Here is a 13,472-nt window from a genome sequence, read left to right as displayed (position 1 = left end):
GAAAGTCTGGATTTAACAAGCTCAAGCTCTGAATACCTTTCTTTTGAAAGAATATCCAAAGATATTTCTTCAGGCTTTCCTCCTCCGTCTTTACCCTCTTTTGATTCAGTTTGGCTTTCATTTTCATTCTGAGTAAGTATTTGCAAAGGCAGAGAAGACAAAAAAGAAAAAAATCCTGTCATGATGGAATCAACATTGTATTCTGATACATAGTTACATTACAAAATTAAAACTTTTATGCAAAAATTACATATTGTTTGAAATAAAACAGCTACCCCTTTCCATGAAATTGCTAGTATCCAGGAAAGATAATAAGTACAAAACACATTAATGTGTAGATGGAAAAAACATGACAGATCCAAACCAGAGCCTGTTAAAATGAAGTTTGTTATGCTAAATAAACAGTTTCTGGGTTCTCTGTTGGATGTTGCTATAGCAACATTAAAATCTGAGTTTAACTAAAGTAAAAAGACAGGCAGCTAAACTCCACCTCCTCATTATTTAACCAACCCATAAGGCAGCAGACAAAAGAAACCCTACTGCATTTACATATCATGGCTCCTAAGGTAGCCAAAGTCCATATTTACCTGTGTTTGCGTACTGTTGTTGCATAGCTCACAATGCAGCTTCCCTCTTCCGGGTACAGAATGTTGCTTTAACAATTCTAGTTCCTCTAAAAGCATTCTCTCTCTCTCTGTAACCAAGTTGTCCTTCTCCACTGAGACACTCTAAAAATGAAATTTCATAAGGGCATACTACGAACAGTAGAAGGAAAGCATTAACATTAGAAAGGTTTTTAATTTTCTGGTATTAGTCATTCCTGGCACTTCCAATACTCAACATATTTTGCACCAGGAAAATGCAGCTTCTTTTGTTAAGTGGCTAAAAGCAAATTTAAAGCTTTATGAAATTGATAGCTAGACCGTGGTTTTGGTAGCTTAAGTATATCTAGGATTTTCATACAAATCTGTAAGTACTTCTTTTAAAGCACTATATTTACACTGGAAGTTACAAGTTTAACATCATAATATATATATACTGTAGTATAATTTTTAGGATGGCAGATAGACTGCCTAGATAACATGTCCTTTTTATAAAAGATCTTCATAAAGGTGAAAGAATATAGTATAACAAACTAATTACAGCTGAGGGTAAAAACAGGGAAAGTGATTTCTAATAATCAGGGGAGAAAGACTCTGGAGCAGCCTGCCATACGAGTAGGCAACCTAACTCAGCATTTCTCAAACTGGGGTCTACAGACCCCCTGGGGGCCTGCGAGCCCTGTTGATCAGCTCCTCCCTCTCCCTCTCTCAACTCCTCCCTCTCCCTCCCAGCGCCTCCTGCATACTGGGCAAAAATAGGCAGAGAAGAGGAGGGACATGGGTGTAGTGGGGGTGGAAAGAAGTGGGGCCTTGGGGGAAGGGGTGGAGTGGGGGTGGGGGCTGAGGCTGAATGGGGGGCTTGAGGATCCATGAACAATTTTAAATCAAAATGGGAGTCCTTGAGTTGCTAAAGTTTGAGAACTGGTGACCTAACTAGTTTTAGGGAGCTCAATAAGTTTATGAACTGGATTAAGTGACTGGGTTGCCTGCTGGAGACTGGACTTTATGACCAAGGTGGTCCCCTCCAGTGCTATCATCCAAATTTAGAGGAGCTAGAAGTATTCCTGATTTAATAATTATATATTAATTCTAACATAGATCTCATGGCAAAAACATCCTTTACATTAAAACAGAGGAGCTAATGACCTAAATCACACAAGTACTCTCTCCCCACAGTTTTAGAAGTTTCAGCTCCTGCAATGTATAGATGTGAGTGTAAGGAGATAGAAGAGGCAGTGCAGAGGAGGGGAAGATATAGGTATCCCAAAGGAACAATTCCAGGACAATGAGTAGGAAGAGGTCCAGAAATAGGCTAAAGGATAAGCAGGCCTGACAACCACACCTCAAAGTTGCAGAAAGGAGAAGCAGGCTTACCAGCTACCTACAACCTCAATGTTTGGGAACAGCATGTCTTTATTACGCTTTCCTCCCATGAAACAGAAAGAAGGTAGATAAAGAAAAACCTAGTATGGGAGGAGCGTAAGGTGTCAGGTGGAACCTTGTAAGTATAGTGGAGAAGAACTGAAGAACTTCAGGGTTCTGTCACTATTTTCTCGTATATTTTTGTAATGTTGCATTGTTCAGATGACACAACAAACACATATCCATGCACTGTCAATGTAATATGTGAGCCTGTGAATGTAGGACTGGATAGATTCTTCTGAGTTTTGTCCTCTTAGTCTGGTAAGAGATAAAATCTTATTTCTGAGATCCCAACGATTAAGAGGAGTTCCTTTAACATTCCTTTTATGGAGATTGTATGGGTTTGGGACACTGGATTCTAGGTGGCTATATTTTAGAAATGCAAAAAATCTAGTAAACATACACCTTTGTCTTTCCCACTATACTAATTTGTACTTTACAAAGCCAAGCTCCTTATGGCCCAATGGAATCAAGGAGGACATTTTTTGGCTGCTGAGAAGTTCACTCTTGCTCATAATGGTTTATTTCTTCCTTAGGGAATATTAACCCTTCTCCCCACCAGTGCATGGAAGCTCCTTGCAGCTTCCATAACACCAGGTCCAATCAGGAAGACCACTGATTCCCTGTCATTGGTACTCTTTCTCATTTTACTTGAGACCCAGGTGGAAGCAGCATACTATGCAGTGGAAGAGCAGTGTGGACTGCCTTTCTACACCACAAGATATCTGGCTTGAGATAAAAGGGAGCATGGGGGAAGAAATATGACATTAGAGACACTAACTGGGAGTTGGATCAGTGCAGGCCACTCCTGGAATGCCCCTCTCCACAGATGACCCAAGTTTGGACTGTGAACAGTCATTCCTGGGAACACTGTGCCAATGACAGCAGTGAGGACAAGGCACTAAAAGAAGCAATGGATCACTACTCCACTGACAAGAATCACTGGGTGGGTCAATTAATGATAACCCTCTGTCATAAACAGATAATTAAGGGTTAATGCCTCTTTTACCTGTAAAGGGTTAAGACGCTCAGTAAACCTGGCTGACACCTGACCAGAGGACCAATAAGGGGACAAGATACTTTCAAATCTTGGTGGAGGGAAGTCTTTGTTTGTGCTCTTTGTTTTGGATGTTGTTCGCTCTTGGGACTAAGAGGGACCAGACGTCAATCCAGGCTCTCCAAATCTTTCTGAATCAGTCTTTTATGTTTCAAAATTGTAAGTAACAGCCAGGCAAGGTGGATTAGTTTTATTTTTGTTTTCTCAATTTGTAAATGTTCCTTTTTTGCTGAGAGGATTTTACCTCTGCTTGCTGTAACTTCGAACCTAAGGCTAGAGGGGGTTCCTCTGGGCTATATGAATCTGATTACTCTGTAAAGTATTTTCCATCCTGATTTTACAGACATGATTTTTTTACTTTTCTTTCTTTAATTAAAAGCTTTCTTTTTAAGAACCTGATTGATTTTTCCTTGTTTTAAGATCCAAGGGGATTGGATCTGGACTCACCAGGGATCGGTGGGGGAAAAAAAGGGGGGATGGTTAATTTCTCCTTGTTTTAAGATCCAAGGGGTTTGGATCTGTGTTCACCAGGGAATTGGTGAAGCCTCTCAAGGCTGCCAGGGGAGGGAAGGTTTTGTGGGGGACAAGAAGTGATCCAGACACTGTAATTTCTGGATGGTGGCAGTGTTACCAGATCTAAGCTAGTAATTAAGCTTAGAGGTGTCCATGCAGGTCCCCACATTTGTACCCTGAAGTTCAGAGTGGGGAAGGAACACTGACATGGTGAGCAGCAGTGTGGGATTTTTTAGGAACCAAAAGCCAGTAGGATTTTTTTTTCTCTCCTTTCTAGCTGCCTAGAAAGCAGCCTGAAGGCAGAGGTGTTTAGTGTTTTTAACAAGGGTCTTTGTTAAAAAGAGGCTTCAAGCTGTGAGCAAGCAGCCAGCAAAAGGAATTTACAAGCTGAATTGTTTTCTTTTTTTCTACCTCTCGGGTATAGCTAGTTAGAAAGTCTCTGTTAGCCAAGCAGCCCTGAGATGAGTGCATCCCAGTTTCAGTGAACTGCAGAGGGGTGTGGCCAGCACAAGAAAGCAGAAAAATGAGTACCAGTGGAGCCACTAACAAACTAGAACTAGCTAGGCTGGAAGCAACAGAGAAAGACAACGAACATAAGAGACAGATGGAACTAAAACAATTAGAAATCAATGCAGAAATAGCCAGGGAAGACGCTGCCCACAAGACAACTATGGAGGCGAAGAAAAAAGAGATGGAGGTGAGAGAAAAAGAGATGGAAATGAAACAAAAAGAGATGGAGATGAAACAAAAAGAGATGGAGATCCAGAGGGAGGCCCACCAGCAGGCCCTGGAATTAGCAAAGGCTAAGCAGGATGTGCCAGCCAACCCTAACAACCCTTCTGCAGGTAGTTTCCCATCCCACAAAATTCCTCACCTATAAGGCAGGTGATGATACTGAGGCCTTCTTAGAAAATTTTAAAAGGGCCTGCCTTGGATACAGCATCTCTGCAGACCAGTACATAATAGAGTTGAGGCCACAGCTAAGTGGACCCTTAGCAGAGGTGGCAGCTGAAATGCCTAAGGAATACATGAATGATTATAAACTTTTTCAAACCAAGGCCAGAATCAGAATGGGGCTAACACCTGAGCATGCCCATCGGTGGTTCAGAGCCCTAAGGTGGAAACCAGATGTGTCATTTACCCGACACGCCTACCACATTGGAAAGAATTGGGAGGCCTGAATATCAGGAGCAAGTGCTAACTCCCTGGAAGAGCTGTCCTTCCTCATGCAAATGGAGCAGTTCTTACAGGGTGTTCCTGAGGAAATAGAAAGGTACATCCTAGATGGGAAGCCCAAAACTGTAACCGAGGCAGGGGAGATTAGAGCCAGATGGGTAGAAGTGGCAGAAAAAAAAAACTACTAGCAAGGGGAGCGAATATCAGAGGGGGCAAACCAAAAATAAACCCTATCACCGGGGGCAACCCAAGACCCCACCTACAACCCAAGGAAAACCCCAGACACCCTATTGTCCCACCTCACCAGTCTCCAGCAACTCACCTAGACCCAGTGACCAGTCAGTTGGGTGATGTTTTAAAAGTAATGAACTGGGACATATAAATGCCAACTGCCCCAAGAACCCCAACTGATTACAGTTCATTGCACCACAATCACACCAAAGATCCCCAGGCCCAGATGCCTCTCAAATACCCTCGGAGCGAAGGGAAAACTTGAGAGTGGGCGTAAAGAAGGTTATCGCATGGAGAGACAAGGGGGCACAAGTATCAGCTATCCACCAATCCTTAGTGGACCCCAAATTCATAAACCCAGAGGCCCAAGTGACAATCCACCCATTCATGCCAAAATCTGTAAACTTGCCTACAGCTGAGTTACCTGTCCAGTACAAGGGCTGGTCAGGAATGTGGACTTTTGCAGTCTATGAAAACTATCCCATCCCCATGCTACTGGGGGAAGACTTGGCCAACCAGGTGAAGTGGGCCAAGAGGGTGGGAATGGTTACACGCAGCCAAGCCATTGGCTGGCAAGCTTCCAGACCCATCCCTGTTCCTGAGCCGTCCACAAGGGCCCTGTCTATGTTACCAGAGACCCAGACAGAGGTGGTGGAACCAGATCCCCTGCCAACGACTGCACAAGCCATAGTCCATCCAGTCCCAGAACTGGAAAAGCAACCAGCACCAGAACCGTTGCCAGCACTGACTCCGGCGCTTGCAAACCCATCTACAACTCCAACGCCAGAGGGCACCAGTGGGCCTGAACTGGCCGAAGCAGCAGACAACCCTACCCAAGAGGCTCAGCCAGAGCCTGAAATAACACACAGCGCACCAGCGGAAAGCTGTTCACAATCAGTGAAAACAACCCCATCACCTACACCGCCTCCGGAGGGACTAAGCCCAAGTCCACAGTTTAAGGAGGAACTGATGCCTCCAGCTTCAAGGGAACAGTTCCAGGCTGAGCAGGAAACAGATGACAGCCTTCAGAAGGCTTGAGTGGCAGCATGGAACACCCAACCGCCTCTCAGCTCTTCTAACCGATTCTGGTTTGTTGTAAAACAAGGACTTTTATACAAGGAGACTCTTTCTGGCGGACACCAGGAAGACTGGCGCCCTCAAAGACAGTTGGTATCTCCAACTAAGTACCGGGTAAAGCTCTTGAGCTTATTCCATGATCATCCCAGTACTCATTCCGGGGTGAACAGAACCAAGGACCGGTTGGGGAAGTCTTTCCACTGGGAGGGAATGGGCAAGGACGTTGCTAATTATGTCCGGTCTCGTGAGGTGTGCCAACGAGTGGGAAAGCCCCAAGACCAGGTCAAAGCCCCTCTCCAGCCACTCCCCATAATTGAGGTCCCATTTCAGCGAGTAGTTGTGGCTATTCTGGGTCCTTTCCCAAAAAAGACACCCAGAGGAAAGCAGTACATACTGACTTTCATGGACTTTGCTACCCGATGGCCGGAAGCAGTAGCTCTAAGCAACACCAGGGCTAAAACTGTGTGCCAGGCCTCAACACACATTTTTGCCAGGGTAGGTTGGCCCTCCGACATCCTCACAAATTCGGGAACTAATTTCCTGGCAGGGACATGTAAAATCTGTGGGAAGCTCCTGGGGTGAATCACTTGGTTGCCACCCCTTACCACCATCAAACCAATGGCCTGGTGGAGAGGTTTAATGGAACTTTGGGGGCCATGATACGTAAATTCGTAAATGAACACTCCAATGATTGGGACCTAGTGTTACAGCAGTTGCTGTTTGCCTACAGGGCTGTACCACATCCCAGTTTAGGGTTTTCACCATTTGAACTTGTGTATGGCCACAAGGTTAAGGGGCTATTACAGTTGGTGAAGCAGCAATGGGACGGGTTTAAGCCTTCTCCAGGAAATAACATTCTAGACTTTGTAAGCAACCTACAAAGCACCCTCCGACACTCTTTAGCCCTTACTGAAGAAAACCTAAAGGATGCTCAGGAGGAGCAAAAGACCTGGTATTATAAACATACCAGAGAGCGTTCCTTCAAAGTAGGGGACCAGGTTATGGTCTTGAAGGTGCAACAGGCCCATAAAATGGAAGCGTCATGGGAAGGGCCCTTCACGGTCCAAGAGCGCCTAGGAGCTGTTAACTATCTCATAGCATTCCCCACGTCAACCCTAAAGCCTAAAGTGTACCATGTTAATTCTCTAAAGCCCTTTTATTCCAGAGACTTAAAGGTTTGTCAGTTTATAGCCCAGAAAGAAGATGACGCTAAGTGGCCTAAATGTGTCTACTACGAAAAAAAAAACAACAGTGGCGTGGAAGAGGTGAACCTCTCCACAACCTTGGAACATCTGCAGCGGCAACAGATCAAGAAGCTGTGCACTAGCTTCTCCCCATTGTTCTCAGACACTGCAGGACGGACCGAACGGGCATACCACTCCATTGACACAGGTAATGCTCACTCAATTAGAGCCCCACCCTACCGGCTGTCTCCTCATGTCCAAGCTGCTATAGAACGGGAGATCCAAAGCATGCTACAGATGGGTATAATCCGCCCCCTAACAGTGCATGGGCATCTCCAGTGGCTCTAGTTCCCAAACCAGATGGGGAAATACACTTTTGCGTGGACTACCATAAGCTAAATGCTGTAACTCGTCCCGACAACTATCCAGTGCCAACCACCAATGAGCTATTGGAAAAATTGGGACGTGCCCAGTTCATCTCTACATTAAACTTAACCAAGGGGTACTGGCAAGTACCGCTAGATGAACCCGCCAAAGAAAGGTCAGCCTTCATTACCCATGCAGGGGTGTATGAATTTAATGTGCTTCCTTTCGGGCTGCGAAATGCACCCGCCACCTTCCAAAGACTTGTAGATGGTCTCCTAGTAGGACTGGGAGAATATGCAGTTGCCTACCTCGATGATGTGGCCATTTTTTCTGATTCATGGACAGAACACCCGGAGCACCTGGAAAAAGTCTTCGAGCGCATCAGGCAGGCAGGACTAACTGTTAAAGCTAAAAAGTGTCAAATAGGCCAAAACAGAGTGACTTACCTTGGACACCAGGTGGGTCAAGAAACGATAACTCCCCTACAGGCCAAGGTGAATGCTATCCAAAGGTGGCCTGTCCCAAAGTCAAAGAAACAGGGCCAATCCTTCTTAGGCTTGCCCGGATATTACAAGTGATTTGTACCACACTACAGCCAAATCACTGCCCCACTGACCTGACCAGAAAAACACAGCCCAATGCAGTTAAGTGGACTGATGAGTATCAGAAGGCCTTTAACCAGCTTACGGCAACACTCATGTCTGACCCTGTGCTAAGGGCCCCAGACTTTGACAAACCATTCCTAGTAACCACAGATGCGTCTGAACGTGGTGTAGGAGCAGTTTTAATGCAGGAAGGACCGGATCAAAAATTTCATCCTGTCGTGTTTCTCAGCAAGAAACTGTCTGAGAGGGAAAGCCACTGGTCAATCAGTGAAAAAGAATGCTACGCCATTGTGTATGCCCTGGAAAAGCTACGCCCATACGTTTGGGGACGGTGTTTCCAGCTACAAACCGACCATGCTGCGCTAAAGTGGCTTCATGCTGCCAAGGGAAACAACAAAAAACTTCTTCGATGGAGTTTAGCTCTCCAAGATTTTGATTTCGAAATTCAACACATTTCAGGAGCTTCTAACAAAGTAGCTGATGCACTCTCCCGTAAAAGTTTCCCAGAATCAACTGCTTAAAAATTGTCCTTGAAATGTAGAAAATCTTGTAGTTTTACATAATTAGTAGTATATGTAAAGGTGCATGTGTTTTATTAATCTGTTTATTCTAAAGTTCTAGGAAGAAATCACTGCCAGTGTGGTTCCACACTGTCTGAGATTTGGGGGGCGTGTCATAAACAGATAGTTACGGGTTAATGCCTCTTTTACCTGTAAAGGGTTAAGACGCTCAGTAAACCTGGCTGACACCTGACCAGAGGACCAATAAGGGGACAAGATACTTTCAAATCTTGGTGGAGGGAAGTTTTTGTTTGTGCTCTTTGTTTTGGGTGTTGTTCGCTCTTGGGACTAAGAGGGACCAGACGTCAATCCAGGCTCTCCAAATCTTTCTGAATCAGTCTTTTATGTTTCAAAATTGTAAGTAACAGCCAGGCAAGGTGGATTAGTTTTATTTTTGTTTTTTCAATTTGTAAATGTTCCTTTTTTGCTGAGAGGATTTTACCTCTGCTTGCTGTAACTTTGAACCTAGGGCTAGAGGGGGTTCCTCTGGGCTATATGAATCTGATTACCCTGTAAAGTATTTTCCATCCTGATTTTACAGACATGATTTTTTTACTTTTCTTTCTTTAATTAAAAGCTTTCTTTTTAAGAACCTGATTGATTTTTCCTTGTTTTAAGATCCAAGGGGATTGGATCTGGACTCACTAAGGATCGGTGGGGGGAAAGAAGAGAGTATGGTTAATTTCTCCTTGTTTTAAGATCCAAGGGGTTTGGATCTGTGTTCACCAGGGAATTGGTGAAACCTCTCAAGGCTGCCCAGGGAGGCGAAGGTTTTGGGGAGGACAAGAAGTAATCCAGACACTGTAATTTCTGGATGGTGGCAGAGTTACCAGATCTAAGCTAGTAATAAAGCTTAGAAGTATCCATGCAGGTCCCCACATTTGTACCCTAAAGTTCAGAGTGAGGAAGGAACCTTGACACCCTCTGAGACCACACTTACTCTGAGCGAAATTGGTTAATGGAAGCTGGCCCCAGAACCCTCACACCCTTGATTTGGTAGGCTTCACTGTACAGATAGTGGCAGGAGATCAGGCTGCTAAATGTTTTCCCAGCAACAAAAAGATGGTTGAACTGCTGGAGGCTCCAACCAAGACTAGTTCATGACAGTTTAGGGCTGACTGTGGTGAGAAAAAGCCAGTATCAGTTGTCAATACACTCTTATGCCCCTGCCATTGCCCCAGATCCTACATTACCTTGGCTAATTGAACTTTAAGTCTATCAAGCTCTGCTAGGAGTTGTTCTTGATTTTCTTTTTGCCGTTCCATTTGCTGCATATGCCCCTGTCTCAATAATTCTGTTGCCTGCTGATGTTCCTGATATTGTCGTACAAGTTCCTGTCGCATGTCTTCCAAACGCTCTTCATATAGCAACAGCTGACCTGATGTTTCTGTACTGGATGATGCCATCTCATGATAGGGCTGTAATATTTGAACTGTTATTACCATTTTATATGCAGGTACATGTATGAAATGGTTAAACAATTTTTCAAAAATATTTGCACAAATCAAAACAGCTATCATCTAAGAAGTCAACTTGTTCCCTGCTTCTTGGAAGGCCAAATGTTAAAGAATCACATACTCCCCAACTAAGAAACGGTAAACATATGTATTGATGTAATGTTCCAAAACAAAGAAAAATATTAAGCTTTGTTTAATATTTTGAGGTTGGTGAGAAAGTGCAGGGACTTCATATATGAAGCTCTATCCAAGTAATATTAATATCCATGCCTTTATCTCTAACTTTCCTCATTGCAACCTCCTGCACTCTGGCTTTGCACTTTTATCTTCCTCTTCTCAATTCTATCAAAAATGCTACCACTGAATCACCTTCCTTGGACCATATCTCATATACTCTTCTTTTTCCTTTTTCTTCTGAATAAAATTAATGATTCTCTTTTTCCGTTTCAAAGCACTTCACAACTCAACTCTTACCTAGCTCTCTCCTCTCATAACCACTACTGCTTCTTTTGTTCTCCAAAAGTATCGCTCCCAGCTGTTCCCTTTGTGTGTGTGACTGACTTCTGGCAGAGTGCTTTGTCACACACTTTTCCATACCTGAGATAGACCACAATTCAAAAGCCTCCTCATATTCAACCTTCAAAAATATCCATATGGCCTACTACTTGCACGAGGTACTCCAGTTACAGTTTTTGTTCATCTCTGAAATGTGCCCATTGCAACTACCCATCTCTCTGTTTTTGTACTGTCGTCTTCTGTTTTGGCAAGCAACAAAACTGCCTGTGCTCTTATATCTTTAATAGAGATGGGTGAAATTTGTTGACTTTTCCAATTAAATTTTTTCCAATGAAAAATGCAGTTTTGGTTCAACCAAAACATTTTGCAAATTCATGTCCATTTCAGTTAATTGCATCAGTCCAAAAAAAATTAGGAGGTGCTCTCCCCTCCTTATATCCAAGAGCCCCATGACTAGGGACTCGAACCCAGGTCTCACACATCCCAGGTGAGTGCCTTAACAACAATGATATTGGCTAATCTGAGGTGGGTCTCTCTCAGTCTCTCCTGTTGAAGCTGTTCCACTTTATATAAACAATTAATTTCACTGGAGCAGGGACGGGGAACCCAGAAGCCCCCACTCCCAGATGAGTGCCCGAGCGACAAGGCTACAGGTCATTATCACTCTCTGGTCCAATGAATGTTTAAGTATTTCACACAAAGTGCAACATAGAATATCAGGGTTGGAAGGGACCTCAGGAGGTCAGCTTCAACAGAAGAGACTAAGAGAGACCCATTACAGAATAGCAAATAACCTAGTGGTTAGTCACCGGGAATAAGGGAGACCTGGGTTTGAAGTCCCTGCTTAATAGCAGTGATTTGAACCTGGGTCTCCTGCATGAGTGCCCTTGCCTCTGGGTTATTGGGAGCCTCCTCCTCCATTTTGTGAGTGGTGCCTAAGTCCCCTTGTAAATATAGCCCTTTATTTTCTTTGCTTTTATTAAAAAATACAGTTATAGACACCAGATCTATTAAAACCAAATCCTTCATTTTGAACAAAATGTTTTGTTTGACCCAAAACATTTTTTTCTCATTTTTCTATTCATTGATAATTCTAATAAATTTAGGTTTTGGGTTGACCTGAAACAATATTTTTCCCAATTTTTTTGGAACTGCCAGCAAACCAAAACATTAGTTATTTGCATGGGACAGTGTATAAAGTATTTGTTTGGTTGAGTTCTCCTCTTGTACACAGTGTTGTTTATAGTGATAAATTAGTATTTGAAAATGCACATTCTGTGTTCAAGTGACAACAACAGACATTAGAATATAGATAATGCTTGCACCGTGCACTCATAACAAGGGTCGATCATGCACATTTCATGTTATTTAAAAATTATATATGGAAGAGTGCATTTTACAATTCCAATTTTATTCTCTTTAGGACATGATCTTGTAAAAATATGAATTTCAGAAGCTCTTTTCTGCAAATACATACCTTTACAAGTAGAATATATAACATAAATGTGTTTAGAATTTTAAGCATTTCAAGTAATCTCAAAACGTAGAAAGAAACAAATCCAAAGAAACAAAACTCACTACTCTATAAAAAAAATATTAGATCTGAATCCAGTTATGAATGAATATATGAGAATCCTTCCACTCAAAATATATATATAGTGCTATAAGATTTTAATGAAGACTAGGCTAGCTAAGTTTCACTGGTTCCTTTCTGAAGAGGGTACATGGAAGGGTTACTTATTTGAAATGCAAAATTTAGATTTATTATAATTCCACCTATATAACGCTTTGCAACTAGAGAATCACTGTCAGACACATTTATTTTTTTCCTGTCTCTTATTCCCTGATATATAGTATTCAGAGGACTCACTATCATGGCATTGTAATCTCTGTTGTAAAAAAAGAGGTGGAAATAACTCTAGCCAATTTTTACTTGTCAAGCTTTCTCACTAATCAGTGGTGCTAACCGTCCCCTAAAACTGAACCTAATGAGCTCCCCATTGTACAAATATCAATTGTTTCCATCCTAGGAAGGAAAAAATACAATTTTGATTATAAAAAATTGGAAAAATGAAACTTTTAACATCATAGTCCATGTTCAGTTACTTAAAACTGTATTGTGTACAGGGAAGCTGGCGGAGATTTCTGTTACAGACATAACTTAACCTTTTGCTATGAACATTTTCCAGGTATCAGTTTTTCCATATATTTATTTCAGTTTGCCCTGGACATATGCTGCTTCTGCCTCCATGATACCAAAAAGAAGTAGACCAGGATGGTTTTGCTATTTAAGTAGGTGAAGGGACACAGTCTGAGGGGGCAGTAAGAGATATGCACCCTCCCACACTGTGTGTAGCTTCACTCTGCAGAGGATACATATGTGGAAATACATAATGAATGAGTATAACATGGGCCAGAGGCCCTTCAGCTTTGTGGATCTTACCATCTTATCTCTTTCAGAAGGTAATGAATTGAGTAACCTGTCTTTGTCACTGAGCTGCAGTAGCCCTGTAGACACAACAGGGTAAAAACTTCCCCATCTCACTTTATAAATTGCCAAATGTCTGGCTATTAGGATTGATTGGTATACATTCTGTACATACCTCTCCTCCCCCAGAGATTATTAAAAATAATATATTTTAGCTATCGCTTTTATCTTTTCAGATGATGTCCCCTATATATCAAGAGAGACATGGGTGGGTTAAA

At 42.7% G+C, this 13,472-nt stretch overlaps 1 protein-coding gene across 3 annotated transcripts in view; it reads right to left on the bottom strand.

Moving 5' to 3' along the window:
* The window catches only part of AKAP9 (A-kinase anchoring protein 9), a 205,219-nt gene that overhangs the window by 82,069 nt on the left and 109,678 nt on the right, over nucleotides 1-13,472 (bottom strand). For all 3 annotated transcript variants that reach the window (XM_050939487.1, XM_050939488.1, XM_050939489.1), the window contains 3 exons: nucleotides 9,987-10,211; nucleotides 588-728; nucleotides 37-128 (listed from right to left, as the gene is read on the bottom strand). In XM_050939487.1, the coding sequence (XP_050795444.1) occupies nucleotides 37-128; nucleotides 588-728; nucleotides 9,987-10,211 (458 nt within the window). The remainder of the gene's footprint in view (nucleotides 1-36; nucleotides 129-587; nucleotides 729-9,986; nucleotides 10,212-13,472) is intronic.

The sequence above is a fragment of the Gopherus flavomarginatus genome, chromosome 2 (assembly GCF_025201925.1).
Source record: "Gopherus flavomarginatus isolate rGopFla2 chromosome 2, rGopFla2.mat.asm, whole genome shotgun sequence".
NCBI classification, from domain to species: Eukaryota; Metazoa; Chordata; order Testudines; family Testudinidae; genus Gopherus; species Gopherus flavomarginatus.
The sequence above is the reverse complement of the archived record's forward strand: the minus strand, read 5'-3'. Positions and strand labels throughout refer to the sequence as shown.